General features: G+C 40.6%; 1 protein-coding gene across 1 annotated transcript in view; it reads left to right on the forward strand.

Moving 5' to 3' along the window:
- Window positions 1-8,259, forward strand: part of GABRA3 (gamma-aminobutyric acid type A receptor subunit alpha3) — a 66,743-nt gene extending 58,484 nt beyond the window's left edge. The window contains exons 9-10 of the mRNA XM_075259381.1: window positions 4,954-5,165; window positions 7,603-8,259. Of these exons, the coding sequence (XP_075115482.1) occupies window positions 4,954-5,165; window positions 7,603-7,914 (524 nt within the window). The 3' untranslated portion in view covers window positions 7,915-8,259. The remainder of the gene's footprint in view (window positions 1-4,953; window positions 5,166-7,602) is intronic.
- Window positions 8,260-17,695: the final 9,436 nt, after the last annotated feature.

Below are 17,695 nucleotides of genomic sequence, written 5' to 3' on the forward strand. Positions count from 1 at the left end.
AGCAGACAGTGCACACAGACACTTCCGTTGCACGGTGTAAGCTCATTAACATTTGGATAAAAACGGACTTATTCCAAACCACTGAGGCACGTTACATACAAAAGGTAGGTGTGGAATAGCCTTTCTAAAGGCTATGCAAGGATGTGCTTATCTAAAAATGACTTTTCCCAATGATAGAGACCCTTTAAGCTCTTTGCGTAATTTATTCGTTGCTGCTCCACTGATTCTGGCACAGTTGGAAAATATTCTCTAGCCCCCATAATGCTCACGCAATAAATGCTGGTAGATTTGATGCCTTGATATGCTACTTAGTCTCTGTACTGTCAGAAGGGCAGTATCAGGCAGGGGGTGTAATTCTGAGCTCTGACACTGGCAGCCTCTCATTGGAGCTCAGAATCGCATCCCTTTCCTAACCCTGACTGACACCGCCCATCTGATAATACACAATAGCATTATCAGGCACCAAAACTAACAACAATGATTGCTCAGGAATGGTGGGGCTGTATAAAATAAATGCAAATGTGCTGGAATCAGTGGTGTATTAACAGATGCTAAGATGTGGAGTTGGTGAAAGGTCTTCTTTAAATTGAGATTAAGATTATACTATATTTTTGTATATCCTAAAATGACAATGTAAATTTCTTTCAAAAACCATGTTTCCACTGTGAAAATATCCTGAAATACACTGCAAAATCTGCAAGCTTTACATGCCACTTTAGAAATATCGCATTGCAGTATGTGAAATCTGCAACATATTACCTACACTCAATAGTCAGAATGTAACATCACCTACTTAAGCTGTAACAGCAAAATCCTCCCTAAGGCCGGTTGCAGATGCCCTGTAACCAACCTGCCATAAATTAAAAGTGAGGGCTGCACACGAGGGACAAATCAAATCAAATCAAATCAAAAAAGCTTTATTGGCAGCTTTATATGGGTGTATTGGGATAAATATAACAGTCCGTGGAGTCTCATCTTCCTCTTATTTGGTGACAGCTGGACACGTATTGGGCAGCGATCTCCACAGTGGCCTCTTCTTCTCCCAGTAGGATGTAGAGTTTCCTCTTCTCGTCTGCAGATATGAAGTCTGGGATGTGGGCAGAGAGTCTTTGGTAGTAGACGGCCCTCACAGCTGAGTATTTGGTGCAGTGTAGCAGGAAGTGGGTCTCACAGAACAGTCTGTTCTCCCGTGGCTTGTACGTCTGCCTGTATCGCCCCGTCTCTATCTCTAGGTTGTGGGTGCTCAGTCTGTACCGGCTCAGGGTCTGTCTGTGCTTGGGGTGGTGTATTCTCTCCAGGTAGGTGGCCATGGTGTAGTCCCTTTGTAGGGATTGGTACACGGTGAGTTTCTTGGAGTTATTTATTTCGTTTCTCCATTCTTCAATGTACCGCTCTCTGTTTGCCTCTGTGGTCGCCTTTATTTCAGCCTTGGTTATCATCTGTTGGTGTTTTTGGTTTGGTGGTTGGCTGTTGTTTGGTTGGTGAGTGTCTGGTTTGCTCAGGTGGCTTAGCCATGCTTGGTGGTGGTAGGAGTCAGGCTTGCTCCCCTGGGTGTGTGCCTGGAAACCTAGCGCCCTCTTCTGTATGGTGAGCCATAGGGGGAGTCTGCCTAGTTCTGCCCTGCAGGCCATGTTGGTGGTGTTGCGATGGACATGGAGCAGGTATTTGCAGAACTCCAGGTGGAAGTTCTCTGTTGGGCTGGAATCCCACTTTGACTGGTCTGGGTAGGTGGCTGGGCCCCAAACCTCACTGCCATAGAGAAGGATCGGGGAGATGACAGCGTCAAATATCTTCATCCAGACCCTCACCGGTGGTTTGAGGTGGTACAGTTGTCTTCTGATGGCATAGAAGGTTCTGCAGGCTTTTGCTTTCAGGGTTTCTATTGCTGCTTTGAAGCCTCCTGATTGGCTGAGCTCCAGCCCCAGGTAGGTGTAGCTGTTGGTTTTCTCCAGTGTGGAGCCGTTCAGTGTGAATTGTGGGGTGGAGGCTTTATTGTGGCCCTTCTTCTGAAATACCATGACTTTGGTCTTCTTCTGGTTGATGGGTAGGGCCCATGTGGTGCTGAATTTTTCCAGCACTGACAGGCTTTCTTGGAGGTCTTTCTCGGTGGGGGCCAGGAGTAGGAGGTCGTCGGCGTATAGCAGGAACTTCACCTCTCGGTTGTTCAGGGTGAGGCCTGGGGTTGGTGAGGCCTCCAGGGCTGTAGCCAGTTAATTGATATAGATGTTGAAGAGCGTTGGGCTCAGGCTACAGCCTTGTCTGACCCCTCGGGCCTGTTGGAAGTATGCTGTCCTTTTCCCATTCACCTTCACACTGCACTGGTTTCCGGTGTAGGAGCTCTTGATGACGTCGTACGTTCTTCCTCCTATTCCACTCTCTAGGAGTTTGAGGAGTAGGCCTGTGTGCCATACTGAATCAAACGCCTTCTTAAAGTCCACAAAGCAGGCGAATATCTTGCCTCTTCTGGTGTTGTGGACGTGCGTCTTGATGAGGCTGTGCAGGGTGTAGATATGGTCTGTGGTGCGGTGGTTTGGCATGAACCCTGCTTGGCTCTTGCTGAGGACCCCGTGTTGTGTGAGGAAGGTGAGGATTCTGTTATTGATGATGCTGTTGAACAGTTTCCCCAGCGTGCTGCTGACGCAGATCCCTCTGTAGTTGTTGGGGTCATATTGGTCCCCATTCTTGTAGATGGGGGTTATGAGGCCTTTGTTCCAGTCTTCGGGGAAGTGTCCAGCATTGAGCACGAGGGTGAATAGCTTTACCAGTGCCGCGTGTATTGCTGGAGGGCTGTATTTGATCATCTCTGGTAGGATTCCGTCAGGGCCACTGGCCTTTTTACCTTTCAGCAGGACAATTCTTTCCTGTATATCTTTTATGGTGATTGGCGAGTCCAGAGGGTTCTGGAAGTCTTTGATGGCTTTCTCCATGTCCCTCAGTTTGGTGGTTATCTGTTGCTGTTCTGGAGTTTGTTCTTCTTCTGGGATGTTTTTGTAGAGACCTCTGAAGTAGTTGAGCCAGATATTGCCATTTTGGATGTGGAGAGAGTTTTTCTTGGGCTTTGTGCCCATGTGGTGCCAGGTCTCCCAGAATGAGCTGTCCTGGAGGGAGTCCTCTAGTTTCTCTATTTTGTGGGAGAGGTACCTCTGTTTCTTCTCTCTGAGGGTGCCCTTGTATTGCTTGCATAGATTGTTGTAGGCTTCCCTCAACTCTCTGTTGTTGGGGTCTCTGTGTTTCTGGTTGGAGGCTGCCCTTAGAGAACGGCGTAGAGCCTTGCAGTCGCTGTCAAACCATTTGTGAGACTGTTTGTTAGTCGGTCTCTTGGGCTTTGTCTGTTTCAGGCCTGCTAGTTCTGCCGTGGTGTACAGGATGTTACTGAAGTCCTTCACTGCTCGGGCGACCCCTTGTTGGTCTGGCTGGTAGGAACATGGAGATGTCATGCCGTGTTTTCATTAAAGGAGTTGTCCCATAACAAGGATCCTATCTATACTGCTTGTTTATGTGGATTTAAGACTTTTCCTAAATACATTGCTTCAGCAAAACTGCTTTGTTTGTCCACTATCTTAATTTATTCACTTTATTGTTGACACTGCGTTTCTATGGCCCTTGGGATTATCTGCTCATTTCCTAAGTGACCTAGCTGGCTGCTCTCAGGGAGGGGGGCTTGAGTGCACGGGAGCGAGCCTGTATTTCTTAGCTGTTCCTGTGTCTGCACCACACATGTGACCTAGCTTCCTGCTCTCAGATAGAGCAGAATGAGCGCATAAAAAGCAGCTCCCATTCATTTCTATGGGTGCCGGCATTCACGCGCTACCCATTGAAACGAATGGGAGGCTTTTTACCTATTGCTTTCAATGTGATACGCATGTATGTTGCGCTTCTGTTGTGGACGTAAGGGAATTACCTTGTTGTTCCCTGCAATGGTCTCTGTATACGGGTTAATGAGCATAAGCTAGGGAACCAAAAAATATAATATACACCATAAGGTATACCTTGAAACCATTGCCTATCAGCTGGCAGCAACCACTGCAGAAATTGAGTAATACATGCCTGCTGACGAAAACCATGGCCAACCCTGTAATACAAAGACCAAGTGTCCTTTGTGTAAGTTTGTTCATTTTAACCCATAGATGGGTGTTCTTCCTTTATGATGTCCATATGCCGCAACAGAACATATAGTAAGGAAAATTAAAGAAAAAAAGTCTCTACTTGTCCATGGTCTATGTCCGTATTCACATAAAGTTAATGTGTCATCGGAAAATTACTTATTTTTTAAATTCATTTTAATGTTAAACATATTTTTAAATAATTTTTGGTGAGTTTTTGCCACGTTATTGCCCATATTGAAAAAAAAATTCCTAAAAATCCCGCAGTTCTAACACTGTCCACTAGGCTATATAATACCCTGAAACTTTCTGTTTTCTGTAGATTTTTTTACAGCAGCCCTCTCACTTGTCAGCACAATGATGGTCACAGATATCATGTATAAGGAACAGATAAGACACAGAATCCACCAGGCACAATAGAGGATTTTATAGCTTTTCTATTTCCTTCTCTACACAATGAACTCCTCCTAGAAATCCTTCCTATATCAGTGAATGGGGTCTGCTCCTGAACATTGTGTCTATGACCCTCAATGCTTCTATAGGAAACAGATAGTCACAGAATGTTTAAAACTTAGTAGAAAAAGTTGGAATTGCAAGATTTTTAGAATTTTTTTTATATATCTATAGCTATTAATTTGGAAAATGAAAACCAACATCACCAAAATCCCATAAATATACATTTAACATAAACAATTTATGGTTTAAACAATAGGCCATTTCCTGGCGACACATTCCCTGGCCTTTAGTAGCACAGCGGTACTCACAGCCATTGTGGCACTTCATATGTTTTCTAGCAGGATATATCAGTCTGTAACTTTACATACTTTGATTACTTATCTTTGTCCTTTAGGGGTCACCACCGTTTTGACAATGACAACATTAAGTATCAGTGCACGGAACTCTCTTCCCAAGGTGGCTTATGCCACTGCAATGGATTGGTTTATGGCAGTGTGCTATGCATTTGTCTTCTCCGCGCTTATTGAATTTGCTACAGTCAATTACTTCACTAAAAGAGGATGGGCCTGGGATGGCAAAAGGGCTCAGGAAGGTCAGGCATTTAAGGTAAGGGAACATGAATATTAGGACTTGGAGTAATATGTGATGCAGAATAAATCCAGAGCAAATCCAGATGACTGCGTATGGTCAAGGTAATACAGGCTGTGTGGCCATTGCATTCTCTGGAACTACTGCTTCTTGGCTGCTGATGTATGATACTGTCAGTCGCACCACAAATCCAATGTCACATAAGTGATGCTGTGAGGGCAAACATTTGCTGTGTGCTTTTCTCATAATGGAATGAGAGGACAATGCATCTGCAAATGGGATGAAACTCACGGCATCAAAAATGATGATGCAGTGAGCTTGTCTTAGTTGAACTGAGGTCAGACTACAGAGAGCCATCTTAACTTGCCATATATTTATTTCCTGTGCGGTCTTTGCAAAGTTACAAGTCCTCTGCACCTTTATCTCCATAATATATCCTGTCCTGTACTCAACACTATGACAATCGGCACATGTATTATTGTACCAAATTGTACACAGTGGGCCATATTGTGCGATTTGTCACATTTTACTAGAGGTTAGATGCTTTCATCTTACCCCAGCACAGGGTCTGTCCTATTTCATGAATCTGTATCCATATTAATAAATGTGGCACATGGGGCATTAGGGCATTCTGCCTCTGTTTTGAGCCAAGACTCTGGTGCTGAGCGGTAAATGTGCCCATTGTGGTTCCTAACCCTTTCCCACATTGGGAGCTCATGGATGTTGACATACATTCTGCAATTTCAAAATCCCGGTGACAAGACTGAATTGTCAGTGCAAAGTACAGGAAATAAGCACAACTTTAAGATTTTCATAAAGCATATTTTTTTTGTTATTACTTTAAGCCAAATCTAATTTTGTGCAGACATTGAATATTGGAATAGAGATGGCTCTTGTATGCATAGCCTCTTCTCTAATACTTTCATTTAGTTTTATTATCATTTTAGTTTTTTCCAGCCTTGTAGATTCAAAACAATCCTAACTTAAACAGTAACCAATGGGCAATGGGGCTGGGCACACTATCATCTTCATTATTATTGCCCCTTATATTGAAATTGCCCTTTTAATATAAAATGATTAAGAAAACACCAAAAATAAATATAATCACCAAGAGAAGACCCTGGACAATTGACTTTGGCGGGGCCCTACTTACTGGTTGGTCTCACGCTTCTAACCTGTACCTCCCAACTTTTGAAGACTAGAAAGAGGGAATAAAATGTGGCAGATTTGGCTCCGCCCACTTTTATGTTGACTCCGCCCATTTTCATTCATTTTTCATGTGCTCCCACATAGTATAGTCCTCCTACAGTCACCTGTAAATAATATGTCCCGCTTCCATCTCTCCCCCAGTTTCATATACACCCTTCATCTGCCCCTAGTTTCATGTCCCCCTTCCATCTCTGTCCCCAGTTTCATGCCATTCTCCCCCCTTCATCTGCCCAGTTTCATGTCCCCCCGTCTCTGCCCCAGTGTCATGCTGTTCTCCCCCCTTCATCTGCCCCAGTGTCATGCCGTTCTCCCCCCCTTCATCTGCCGTTCTCTCCCCCTTCATCTGCCCCAGTGTCATGCCGTTCTCCCTCCCCCCTTCATCTGCCTCAGTGTCATGCCGTTCTCTCCTCCTTCATATGCCCCAGTGTCATGCCGTTCTCCCCCCCATCTGCCCCAGTGTCATGCCATTCTCCCCCCTTCATCTGCCCCAGTGTCATGCCATTCTCCCCCCTTCATCTGCCCCAGTGTCATGCCGTTCTCCCCCCCTTCATCTACCCTAGTGTCATGCCGTTCTCCCCCCTTTCATCTGCCCCAGTGTCATGCTGTTCCCCCCCCTCCCTCATCTGCCCCCAGTTTCATGGGCCCCCTACAATATGTTCCATCTTAATGTTTAACAAAAAAAAACACACTCACCTTCCATCGCTCCCCCGCCGCTCTCTCACTCATACACATAGTTGTAGACGCGATGTGATGTCATCACATCGTGGCTACAAATACCGCAGCGCAGTGTTAAAGCAGGAGCTGAGCTGTGACAGCTCCTGCTTTAAACGCCTATGTATTCCTACAGACGCCGATGAATTGAAATCGGGACCGTTTTGTTAGGTCCGGGTCGCGGGGCCCCACTGGGCGCGGGGCCCCAGGCGGTTGCCCGGCTCGCCTGGCCCTGGATCCGCCCCTGGGTAGGCCGAGATGGCGGTTTCCTATCCCTCGCTGCACCATGTGAAAGGAGAAACGAAGAAGAGCACTGTGGCTCATAATGTTTATGTGAGCACACTGCTACAGCTATAGATTGTAGACCTGCCGTAGGTCAGATGCCATTTTTGTTTTTCAGTATTTGTTACTGTATTTGGCTATGATTTCATCACAATTCATATACATACACTTTGCAAACATTATTATTATAGAATATCCTCTACAGTGAGTTGTACTTAATTTTTATTCTTATCATTTTGTCTTACTTTCATAGATGAAGGAACCTATAATCCTGGCGAAAAAATCAAACACAACATACAATATTGTGGGAACAACTTACACACTCAACATCAAGGAACCTGCCCTGGCAGCCATTGCAAAGAATGCGGCTCTAACGCCACCCCATCTCTCTCCTCCGCACTCGGAGCTAAAACCTCTAGATGGCAAAAAAACTTATAACAGTGTTAGTCGCATTGATAAGATTTCTCGTATTGTCTTCCCTGTCCTGTTTGCCATCTTTAATCTTGTGTACTGGGCTACATATGTCAACCGGGAATCAGCCATCAAGGGAATGATTCCAAAATAATGAGTTCACTATTTTAGGTAGGACATCTTGCCTGTTTTCCACCAGGTATTATCTACTGTTGACTGGCTGATGTATAGGTTTGAGATGTCTAAATTCTCTCTTTTTTGCTCACTGTGATATCTACCCTAGAGGGGTAAATTGCTTGTTTTTGAGGGTAAACTACTGCAGCCCTAAATGTTTGACATTATAATTCATGTAATCCTGTTCGGCCTATGGTTTCGATACATGTCTACACAAGCTACTCTATCCCATTCATCTCTAGCGCTGGTGATACATTGCCTGCACCTAGTGCTAGTTGTAATATTTCGTATCCTTGGCTAAAAGTACAATCAGATTATTTTGGTAGCTCCCCTTTTCTACATTTGTTCTGCAGTATTTCTTTGGCTAAACTGTGATTTTTATTTTTTTTTATTCATACTTGAATGCATTTTTCTTAAGATATAGTTACATCTGCACATGTAAAGATACATCCCAGTACTATTTTATCCTTCTAATGATTTCCTTTTTCCCATCTCTCGGCTTCTGCTCATTGTACAGTTTCTATTTTTTAAGGTGACATAGTGTTCTGTACTGTACTGAAGCCAGGTGCTTAGTTCAGGTGCCTGGTTTACACATGATTAAATCCTACAAGCTTCAGGTTCAGAGACAATACACTGTACAAATTTATTTTTATGCAAATTTCTTTAAATCTGAAGCTCTGTCCACGGGCTACGAATTACCAAGATCAAGATTCTGTATAGGCTTTGAGTGATGTAAATGGTTGTCGTAATACTTATTGTGAAAGTATCATGAAACCAGTTCATGTCTGCTGATCTAGCATGACTAGCATTGTACACCTGCGTATTTGTTTTAAAGTGTATTCTTAAAGTGCCCTTACATATAAGAGCAAGGTCAGCCAAAGCCACTGAATTCGGCAGGACCAACCGACTGTCTTATGTGTATGCCACTTATTCCCCAATGGTTGTGGGATGAAAGGAGGATCTGCCATATTGAATTTTCACATGCTAGAGATAAGTTCATTGTTCATAAGTACATTGGTTCAGTTGGAGAATCTGGAGGAATAACCATTGGCTAGACCAGTGTCCAGTCAACAGCTGTTGAAGATGTATGAACATATGGAAATAATTCCAAACCAATAATCACAAGGTTTTTTTTAACTCCTCCAGATGTAAAGATCTATAGAAATCTTATCTTTTCTAACACTTGCTACATTAGCTCTACCAGTGCTATTTATATAGTTCACTGGATAGACTAGTGCAAACCTTCTATTAGGTCTCATGCTCATGCCCATATTAGCTCCATATATTTTCTGAATCCTAATATATGGTCAAATCAATGTGAACACCTGAAGATCACCTGAGTTTGTCTATCAGATATGCTCACTAGAAAGTTGCATTCAGTGGCGTAACTAGGAATGGTGGGGCCCCATGGAGAACTTTTAACATGGGGCCCCCGCTTCCTGTAGACTCTGACCAATCCCCTAGATGTAATGATAATGTTTGTGGGGTTCGCGGGCCCGTGGCCTCACTTACCGATCCCGGCTCCTGCGGTAGAAGAAGCGCTGGCGGCCGTGTGCAGGAGCCAGGATTAGTAAGTAAATAGGGCACACTATTAAAAAAAAAAAAAAGTCCACAGTGGTAACAGCTGCCGCCGGGCCACCTATTGTCCTGGGCCCTGTGGCAGCCGCTACCCCAGTAGTTAAACCACTGTACTTATTCAACTAAAATAAACTTTATGAGTTTAGACACTGAAGTTGTACAATAAAGTCCCTAAAATGTTGAAGGTCAGAACACTGAGCCTTAAAAAACCAGCCCCATGGAAAGTAACATTGTCCTGGATCCATTATACCCTGATTTATCCATCAGACTGGCAGATAGTGAAATAGATAGAGGAAACGTTTTCATGGCTCCCGAATACAGTAGCGATGTACTTGTCCTCTACGTTGTGACATATTCTATACTGCTGCAAAGCTGACGATGGACTGAATTATATATATATATACTGTCAGTTTCACCCTTTTTACAGTAAAAGTCTATTCAGGTATAGCGTTTGGGGATGTTCCTCACCGTCCAGCAAAGTTACTGAGCTCTGACGCTGACCCACTGACAGTGGCACCAATATCTCTGGCGTGGGGGCGCAGGCCTGCTTTGCAGCACTGTATCTACAGTCTCATAGAGGACATGCAAGCATCAACACCGTTCCTGTTGATGTTTGAAACTGACTGGTTGATAATGAAATCCCATTTCACATGGATCCTAGTGCACAATGTTTGTGCTGATGTTGCATCTGGTGGGAGTTTGGGATTATGTCAGTGATATTCATGCGCGACATGGTTCTATATTCAGCAGAGTATTTGTGGTCTAGCACTTTGTATCTGAGCTGTTGTTACCACTAGACACTTCCACTTTACATCTACAGCACATACCACACACCAAGTACAACAAGTACTATCAAGTACAACATTTCTTGTACTTTTTTGGTAATGGCGCCATTTTATATCAGTACAACCTGTACTACCACCAATGTTTGTCTGTGAAGGTTGCACTTTTCTGTGCTTCCATTCATTTATCTATTTGTAATAGACGGCTGATACATCCGTAATACTTTCGGCCATTTAGCTTGTGTTCCAGTGTAGTGTCAGCAGTATGTAACCACTTGTATAACCGTGCGGTCACCAGAGGGTGGATGCGAGAGGAACATCATCCATATGCGGCTTCCACAATGGAGCCAAAGTACTTCTGTATGACCTAATAAAAAATACATTGTAGCAACACTGCATTGATGATGTATTACTGAGGTCCCTTCCCCTGGACCGAAACATTTGTGACCTTTTACAACCTCTTTGAAAACATATGACATGTGCATGAGATCTAAGAAGCGCTGAGATGGTTACACAAAACCTTGGATTAACTGGAGATTGCTCTTTCCAACGATGTTGCCTTCTTTTCAGGCAATACTCATACAACGGCTTTAACTCTTTCTAGTAGGATGGCTTACTGCTTATTGGAAATTAAAGTTGATCTATGAGTTTAATATAATGTCCATTGTAGGTGCAGCACATTACAGATCCAGGTCCATAATCCTTGTAACCAAAAAACTGTCTGATCTATTAAAGTGGAGATTATTCCCCGCACCCCTCCATACTATGATTGACAGACTACAGTCTCTACATGTATTCAGAGAAGCATGCTAATGGAAACATTGGATTTGGTGTACTACTAGTGCCATAGTGACTGGCTGTTTGCTTTGTTATTTTCACAACGCCAGTAGAAGTGAATGAAGTGAGCCATGTATGTTGGGCCATCTTTTCGGTCACAGTAGACAGGAGTTGGTGGTCCCCATTCTCCGGACCAACAGGTCCAACATCTACAGGACAGTTATGGCATATCTGAATATCCCATCCACTTAAATGCAGTGTTTTTGCTGTTGTGTTTCCGCCACGGACAAAACGTTGCGATTTTGCAATACAGGGATCAACCTCAAACTGCTTTGGCCTCCTAGAGCATCTTTGAGAAAACTCATCTAAATATCTTACCTTGTTTGCTACATTACCATAGGAGAACAAAACATTGATCTGCAGAATCTTGTACAGAATCTTGTTCTTGGCTAGTTTACTGTGCGGATGCCTGAATGTCTCTCTTACTTTTAACCCATTACGGGGAACATGCATGACAATCTGATTTCACTTGTACATAATTTCCATCCTCACTGTTTGTCACACAAAGAAAAATCTTTCGCTTGAACATTTTTTTACTCATTTTTTCGCCACGTCATATTTTTATTCTGATTATTGAGATTCATAGTCTTATAGAAAGTCTATTATATTGAAAGTCAGCCATAATCCCTCACTGTTCTCTACCTAACCATTCCTATAGAGCAATCACCGAAATACAGTAGAATTCCCTAAAACTAATGCTAGAATACACACATGGAAATGGAGTACTGGAATGTTTGCTGAAAGGAATTTTCTGACCGTTAGGCTAAGAGGCCCCATGTAGGAAGCCGTAGCCAAAAAGAGCTGCCCAAGAACGCACTGCTTTTTACAGTCTGTAGAGCTTTGATATTATACTTATACTGAAAACACTAATATTTCCATAAGTATAATCGACATGCTGTGATTTACAAAAACGCAAGATTTTTTTTTTTGCAAAAGTTTGGATGGGATTAGCAAGTAGCCGATCCACTTTGCAAGTACTGTAAGGGTAAGTTCACATGGCGGAAACATTTTCCTCCGTGTGGCATTTTGGCACGGCTGCCCGGATTCAGCCTCAATATTCACCTGCAAAATACTCTATGTGAGCATACCCTAAGGGTGCATTCACACGGAATAACATGCCGCATGACCTGGCACATATACACCGTGTGAGATTTTGCGGGCCGTATACGCTCCCATTGATTTCAATGGAAGCATGGATCGTAAACGCCGCGTTATTTTGCAGCCGTGATTTTATAAAATAACGCGGTTAAGATCAACGCTCCCATTGAAATCAATGAGAGCGTATACGGCCCGCAAAATCTCACACGGCATATACGTGCCAGGTCACGCGGCACGTTACTCCGTGTGAATGGGCCCTTAGGCCGAGTTCACACAGAGTTTTTGGCGAGGATTGGGGAGAGAAAAAAATCCACTTCAGGAAATGGTTTTTTGAAGCGGTTTTTTTTACATGAGGCATTTTTTTTAATAGCATTTTTTTGAGGCGTTTTTAGTTTTTGCTTTTTTTGAAAAAACTGCTAGCTGTTTTTGAAGCGGTTTTTGCAAAAACCGTGACTCGGTTTTTCCACCTCCCATTGACTCATGTTTTTTTCAGATTTTTCCAGATTTTTCTGCTAGAAGAAAAAAAACGTTAGCAGGGAAAAAAAAGCTAGCGGAAGCTATAGAAGTCAATTGGTAGGCGTTTTTTGAAGGCGTATTTTGAAGCGGATTCTGCTTCAAAATCTGGACCAAAAAACTCAGCCTAAAATGCCGTGGTTTTTGTTGCAGAGTTTCCATTGCAGCCAAATTTCAGCGTTTCTGCTACATGGGGCCCCAGCCTCAAGGTCACAGCCTGCTAATATAGTAGTTGCAATGTGTCCTTGATTGATAATCGATTACAAAATTGGACTATCATATCATACTGAAATTGTTTTGGAAAAAGGGGGTTTTACTGTATATGCATTTCTGATTGAATGGCTTTTGGGGAGTTGTTTTTTTTTTTTTTAAAGAATAACTAGTTTGATGAGAATAACTAGTTTATAACAAAAATATTGCATGGACAAAGCAAGAGATTTCTATATTTGATAAAGGACCTACCTTGATAAGAGGATTACAAGTTACAAAGTGTGTGCTGTATTTGTGTGGCTGTGGATTGTCATTCCAAAGTTAGATCATAAAAGCAGTGTTTGATTTCAAAAAGTGTATGTGAGGTGTTTTGAAGTGTATAATAGGTGTAATAAGTACCTGCTGGTAAAAAAAATATGCATCATTTTGCTATGTGCTGCAAATTTTGTACTTTTTGTATGACATGATTTTACTCAAATCCATTTTGTCCCATCTCACAGTGTTAAATATCTTGTATTTGCCGGTGAGACTTGTGTCCACTGTTAAATATCCGGACCTGGCCTTGTCCACGATAGGAAGAAGTCAGCTTGTTATAAATCAGTGTAGAGGTTTATTAATATCTTGAAGGAAAACACAGGAACAGGGAAAATGTCCAAATAATACAAATATCAGTCAATGTCAATAGCTTACATCTTCAGAGAAGTTAAATCATCTGGATATCTTGTAGTTACAGCTTGGTTCATGCTTGTCATCTGGTTGGTGGACTTGGGCTGGTTACGACGTCCATGGATGTCCATCTGCCTGGACCACCCACCCTGGTGTTCCCAAAGACAGACCTCCTGGTCTTCCCCTGGTCTTCCCAAAGACAGACCCAGACATGTGTATTTCTTACTCATTTATATTCATGAGAGTGGGTGTTACCTTCCATCTTGTAGCTATGTAAGGAGATTTCTAAAATGGTCTACTCTAACCGCACCCATGCACCCAAAATATAAGACTATGATGTCAGTAGAGTGTTAACCCCATGTCTGCTAGAGAATATTGTAAATATATAATATTTAACATTTCCCCCTTTTGAGAGTGAAATATCTGTTTGAACTCTCAAGATATACCATACAACAATATTCATTCAATTAGATTATATCTTCTTTCTTCTTTGCTGGAACTTAATTTTCATTGATTGTCCATGTAACAATAATTTCATCAATTTGCAATACATTTTGACATTAATAAATGTTATGTTATGTTATGGTAAACTGTGATCAAAGATGAAAACAATTTGATCCACTATCTAACCTACACCTGATGAAGGCTCTTCTTTCATCATCTGGTCTTCTGGTCATCTCTTCTTCCGTCATAATAGAAGGCTTATTACCACAAATGTAGTTCTTGAATTAAAGTCCTTTAGATTTCCTCCGTGTTGTGCAGATATTATAACATTGTCCATTAAAGTTCATATTGTGAAGATATTGATATAACAGCAAAGTCCATATGTTATGTTTCACTTCACCAAGACATAGACTGTAGAAGGGTTTCCTTCTGTAATTACCTTGACCTCCTGTCACTGTACAATCATGTGACACTTCTGGAGCAATACTGCAAAAGCAAGGCAAGTGTGAATTCTGACATCATCCCTGCTGCTTGTCAGTAAGGTTCAGTCCTGGAATCTCAGTCTCTTGGATACACAATATCTGTGTTCGGGTTTTATCATTCATAACCCTTTTGCGTACAAACAACTTGAAGTCTTGAAATAGAAAGGATTCCACCAAACATTGATGAGGACGTCTTTATATCTGTCCAATCATCCGCTGATCAAAGGTTCCAAACTCCAGTAATAGTTTTTAAACACAGTCCTTGGCATAAGCTTAAGCATATAGCATCATACCTTCAGATTTTGTCTTTTCCCGCACATCTTCTTCTTGTAACTGTTAAAGTCTTTTTATTAACATTTGATATCAAACTTTATCATAATCTTGGACTTGATTGAAGATAAGTTTTCTTTCCCTAATAGCTAAGCCAAACTAGGCAATTAACTAAACTATAATATCACAGTGTACCATACCACTCATTTATATATCATACTTCTCTTTACATTGTATCAATATTTATATTTGACTTATTAAAATATTGATATTCAATACATTTATCAAACTATCAGATAATAGTACTTTGGATACAATAATCTATATAAACATCATATATCAACATATATATCTTTATATCTATATGTATGAATATATATGTGTAATTTACTTGTGATGACAAATTGCAACATAACTCTGAAATATAATGTGATTATTAATTACCATTCTATAGACAATCACAATATTTATTCTTTAGTTAGAACTTTTCACCAATTATACTAAACATATGTTCCTATATGAATGTGTTATATTATACTTAATCATACATTTTCTAAAGTTTAATCACTTTATTTCCTTTTTAATAAGATATTATTTTATTTTAAACATTCATTTATTAAATATCATTGTGTTCTTTATCTGAGACACAATATTAACCTTTATTCATAAAAACGTATGTGCCTAAAGTTTCCTCTTAACACCTCGTCTCTTCACAGATTCCTGTGACCTTCTTAACCTTTCAGATACCTCCAATACCAAGAATAGAGACAACACTTGTGCCAACACACTCTTGTCTCTGTCTTAAACTTAACTGTATATATTCTTGTGTACTGGCTGTATATGAATACCATATATATGAAATAAGTATATAAATCATAAACATTTCAAAATATGTCACATCCTATAATCAGAAGTGTAAAGAATAAACCAGAGACTATCACTCTTGATATCCCATATACCTCTCCCTTCATGAAGATGATTAGCGTATCTCATTTGCATATAAGACATTTATGTTTTCCCGATGTTTGTAGATGTTGATGTGTGTAAGTGTATGCAAGTGTGTGTGTACATGTAAGAATACATAATGAATAATAATACAATAAATCAATACTGCAATACTGGCTATAGCTAACTAGATTTTCCCACCATAACTAATATATTTATTATCCCATGATCCAATTACCACAATAAACCTTTATTATTTGTCAGGTTTGAACAAATATATTGAAGATTATCTGTATCTTCTCAAAAGCTACTTTTTCCTACAGAATGTTCACCTAAAATAACCTTGCTTTGTAGTGCAGCTGTCACCTTTTCTCTCAGCTCATGTGACTTAAACACTTGGTTTTCCTGTAGGTATAAACATATGAGGTTCCTTTCAATGGATTTCACATATATTTGCTAATTTCCCAATTTAATATAGAGGATCATATAAGATAAAAAAATAGAAAGAAATAGAAAATAGTAGAAAAAGAAAATAGACAGTAGAAAGAAAATAGACGTCTCTTTGTTGGATATATTTTCCTTTTTTCCTTGTTGGATGCATCCTGATTTTCTTAGGCCTATTTGTGATGTCACAGATCTGTTGTATACACCAGTGGACACATAACACACATAACACTTATACTGACCAGCCCATCAGGGTCACAGGTCACAATGTGTTGCTGTCAATCAACTGACCACATGAACGAACACTTATTCTCACAGTAAGTAAGAGCTCCATGCCTAGTTGCATGCCTTCATACATAATGGATTATAACTTGAAAATTCTAAAAACATGGACTTTACATGAAACTATTGAAAAACATGCTTAAGGTAAGTTATAACTTATACCACTTTATCATGCATTGTTATTAGTCACACCATGTTAATTTGTTTACTCATTAATAGTTAGACACTCCATGCATTCTTTTGGCTAGAAGGAATGAATGATGAATGAATGGACATCACTGATTGAACTGATCCATTTTTCCATATATCTATATCTGAAGAGAAAAAAATAGATAAACGTTAGCAAAAAAACTAATTAATACAATAATGATTTTAACCAATGGACAGTTTAATAACTTTATGGATTCCTAATACTATTTGATCATATTCATATATTGTACATATATTCATATACATGTCATATATTCATATATTGTACATAACATGTTCCTCCTCTCCCTGCTTCCAGAGAGTGGGCTATGACAAAAAGTCTTCACCACACATCAGGCTCTCCTCCTGTGTGTAAATATATATATAATGATATGATCCATAGTATTATTCACAATAGCATAATTAGGATTATTTATGAACATCATCACATAATAATGTGGATTATACCTGATCATTGGACTTCTCCTCATATAAAAGGGATTTCTCTTTACATAGCCAAATAGTACGTAAGTAAATCTCAATAGACAGTCATTCCTTCAGAGATACTTTTAAACTCGACCCCTGACCTTCCTGTCAATCACATCCCACAATAACTCCACCAGGTCATTAGAGAATGCCAAGCTTGCCCTTTTCCTAAAAATATTAGGTAGCTCAAATTCCTCTTGGTTACTGGGAAGATCTGACATTTTGGAGACAACTGGTACATTCCCAGATACATTCTTTTGCAGATACTCAATAGATTTGGCTGGCTGCAATTCTTTAATTTCAGTTAATAATGGAATTTCAATTTGTGGATTTTCTTGCATGGCATATGGTTTATATGCAACATGTAATTTCCTACGTTTCTCATAGATTTTGTCACTTTCCCTCCTATAAATAGGGGACACTTTAACATGATTTGACAGATGTCTCTTAATAGGCTTTGCTTTTTGCTTTGGACATACTCGATTTACATTTGACATATGTTTCTGATGTCTTCTGGCCATGTCCAATAAACTAG

The sequence above is a fragment of the Leptodactylus fuscus genome, chromosome 11 (assembly GCF_031893055.1).
Source record: "Leptodactylus fuscus isolate aLepFus1 chromosome 11, aLepFus1.hap2, whole genome shotgun sequence".
Classification (NCBI taxonomy): Eukaryota; Metazoa; Chordata; class Amphibia; order Anura; family Leptodactylidae; genus Leptodactylus; species Leptodactylus fuscus.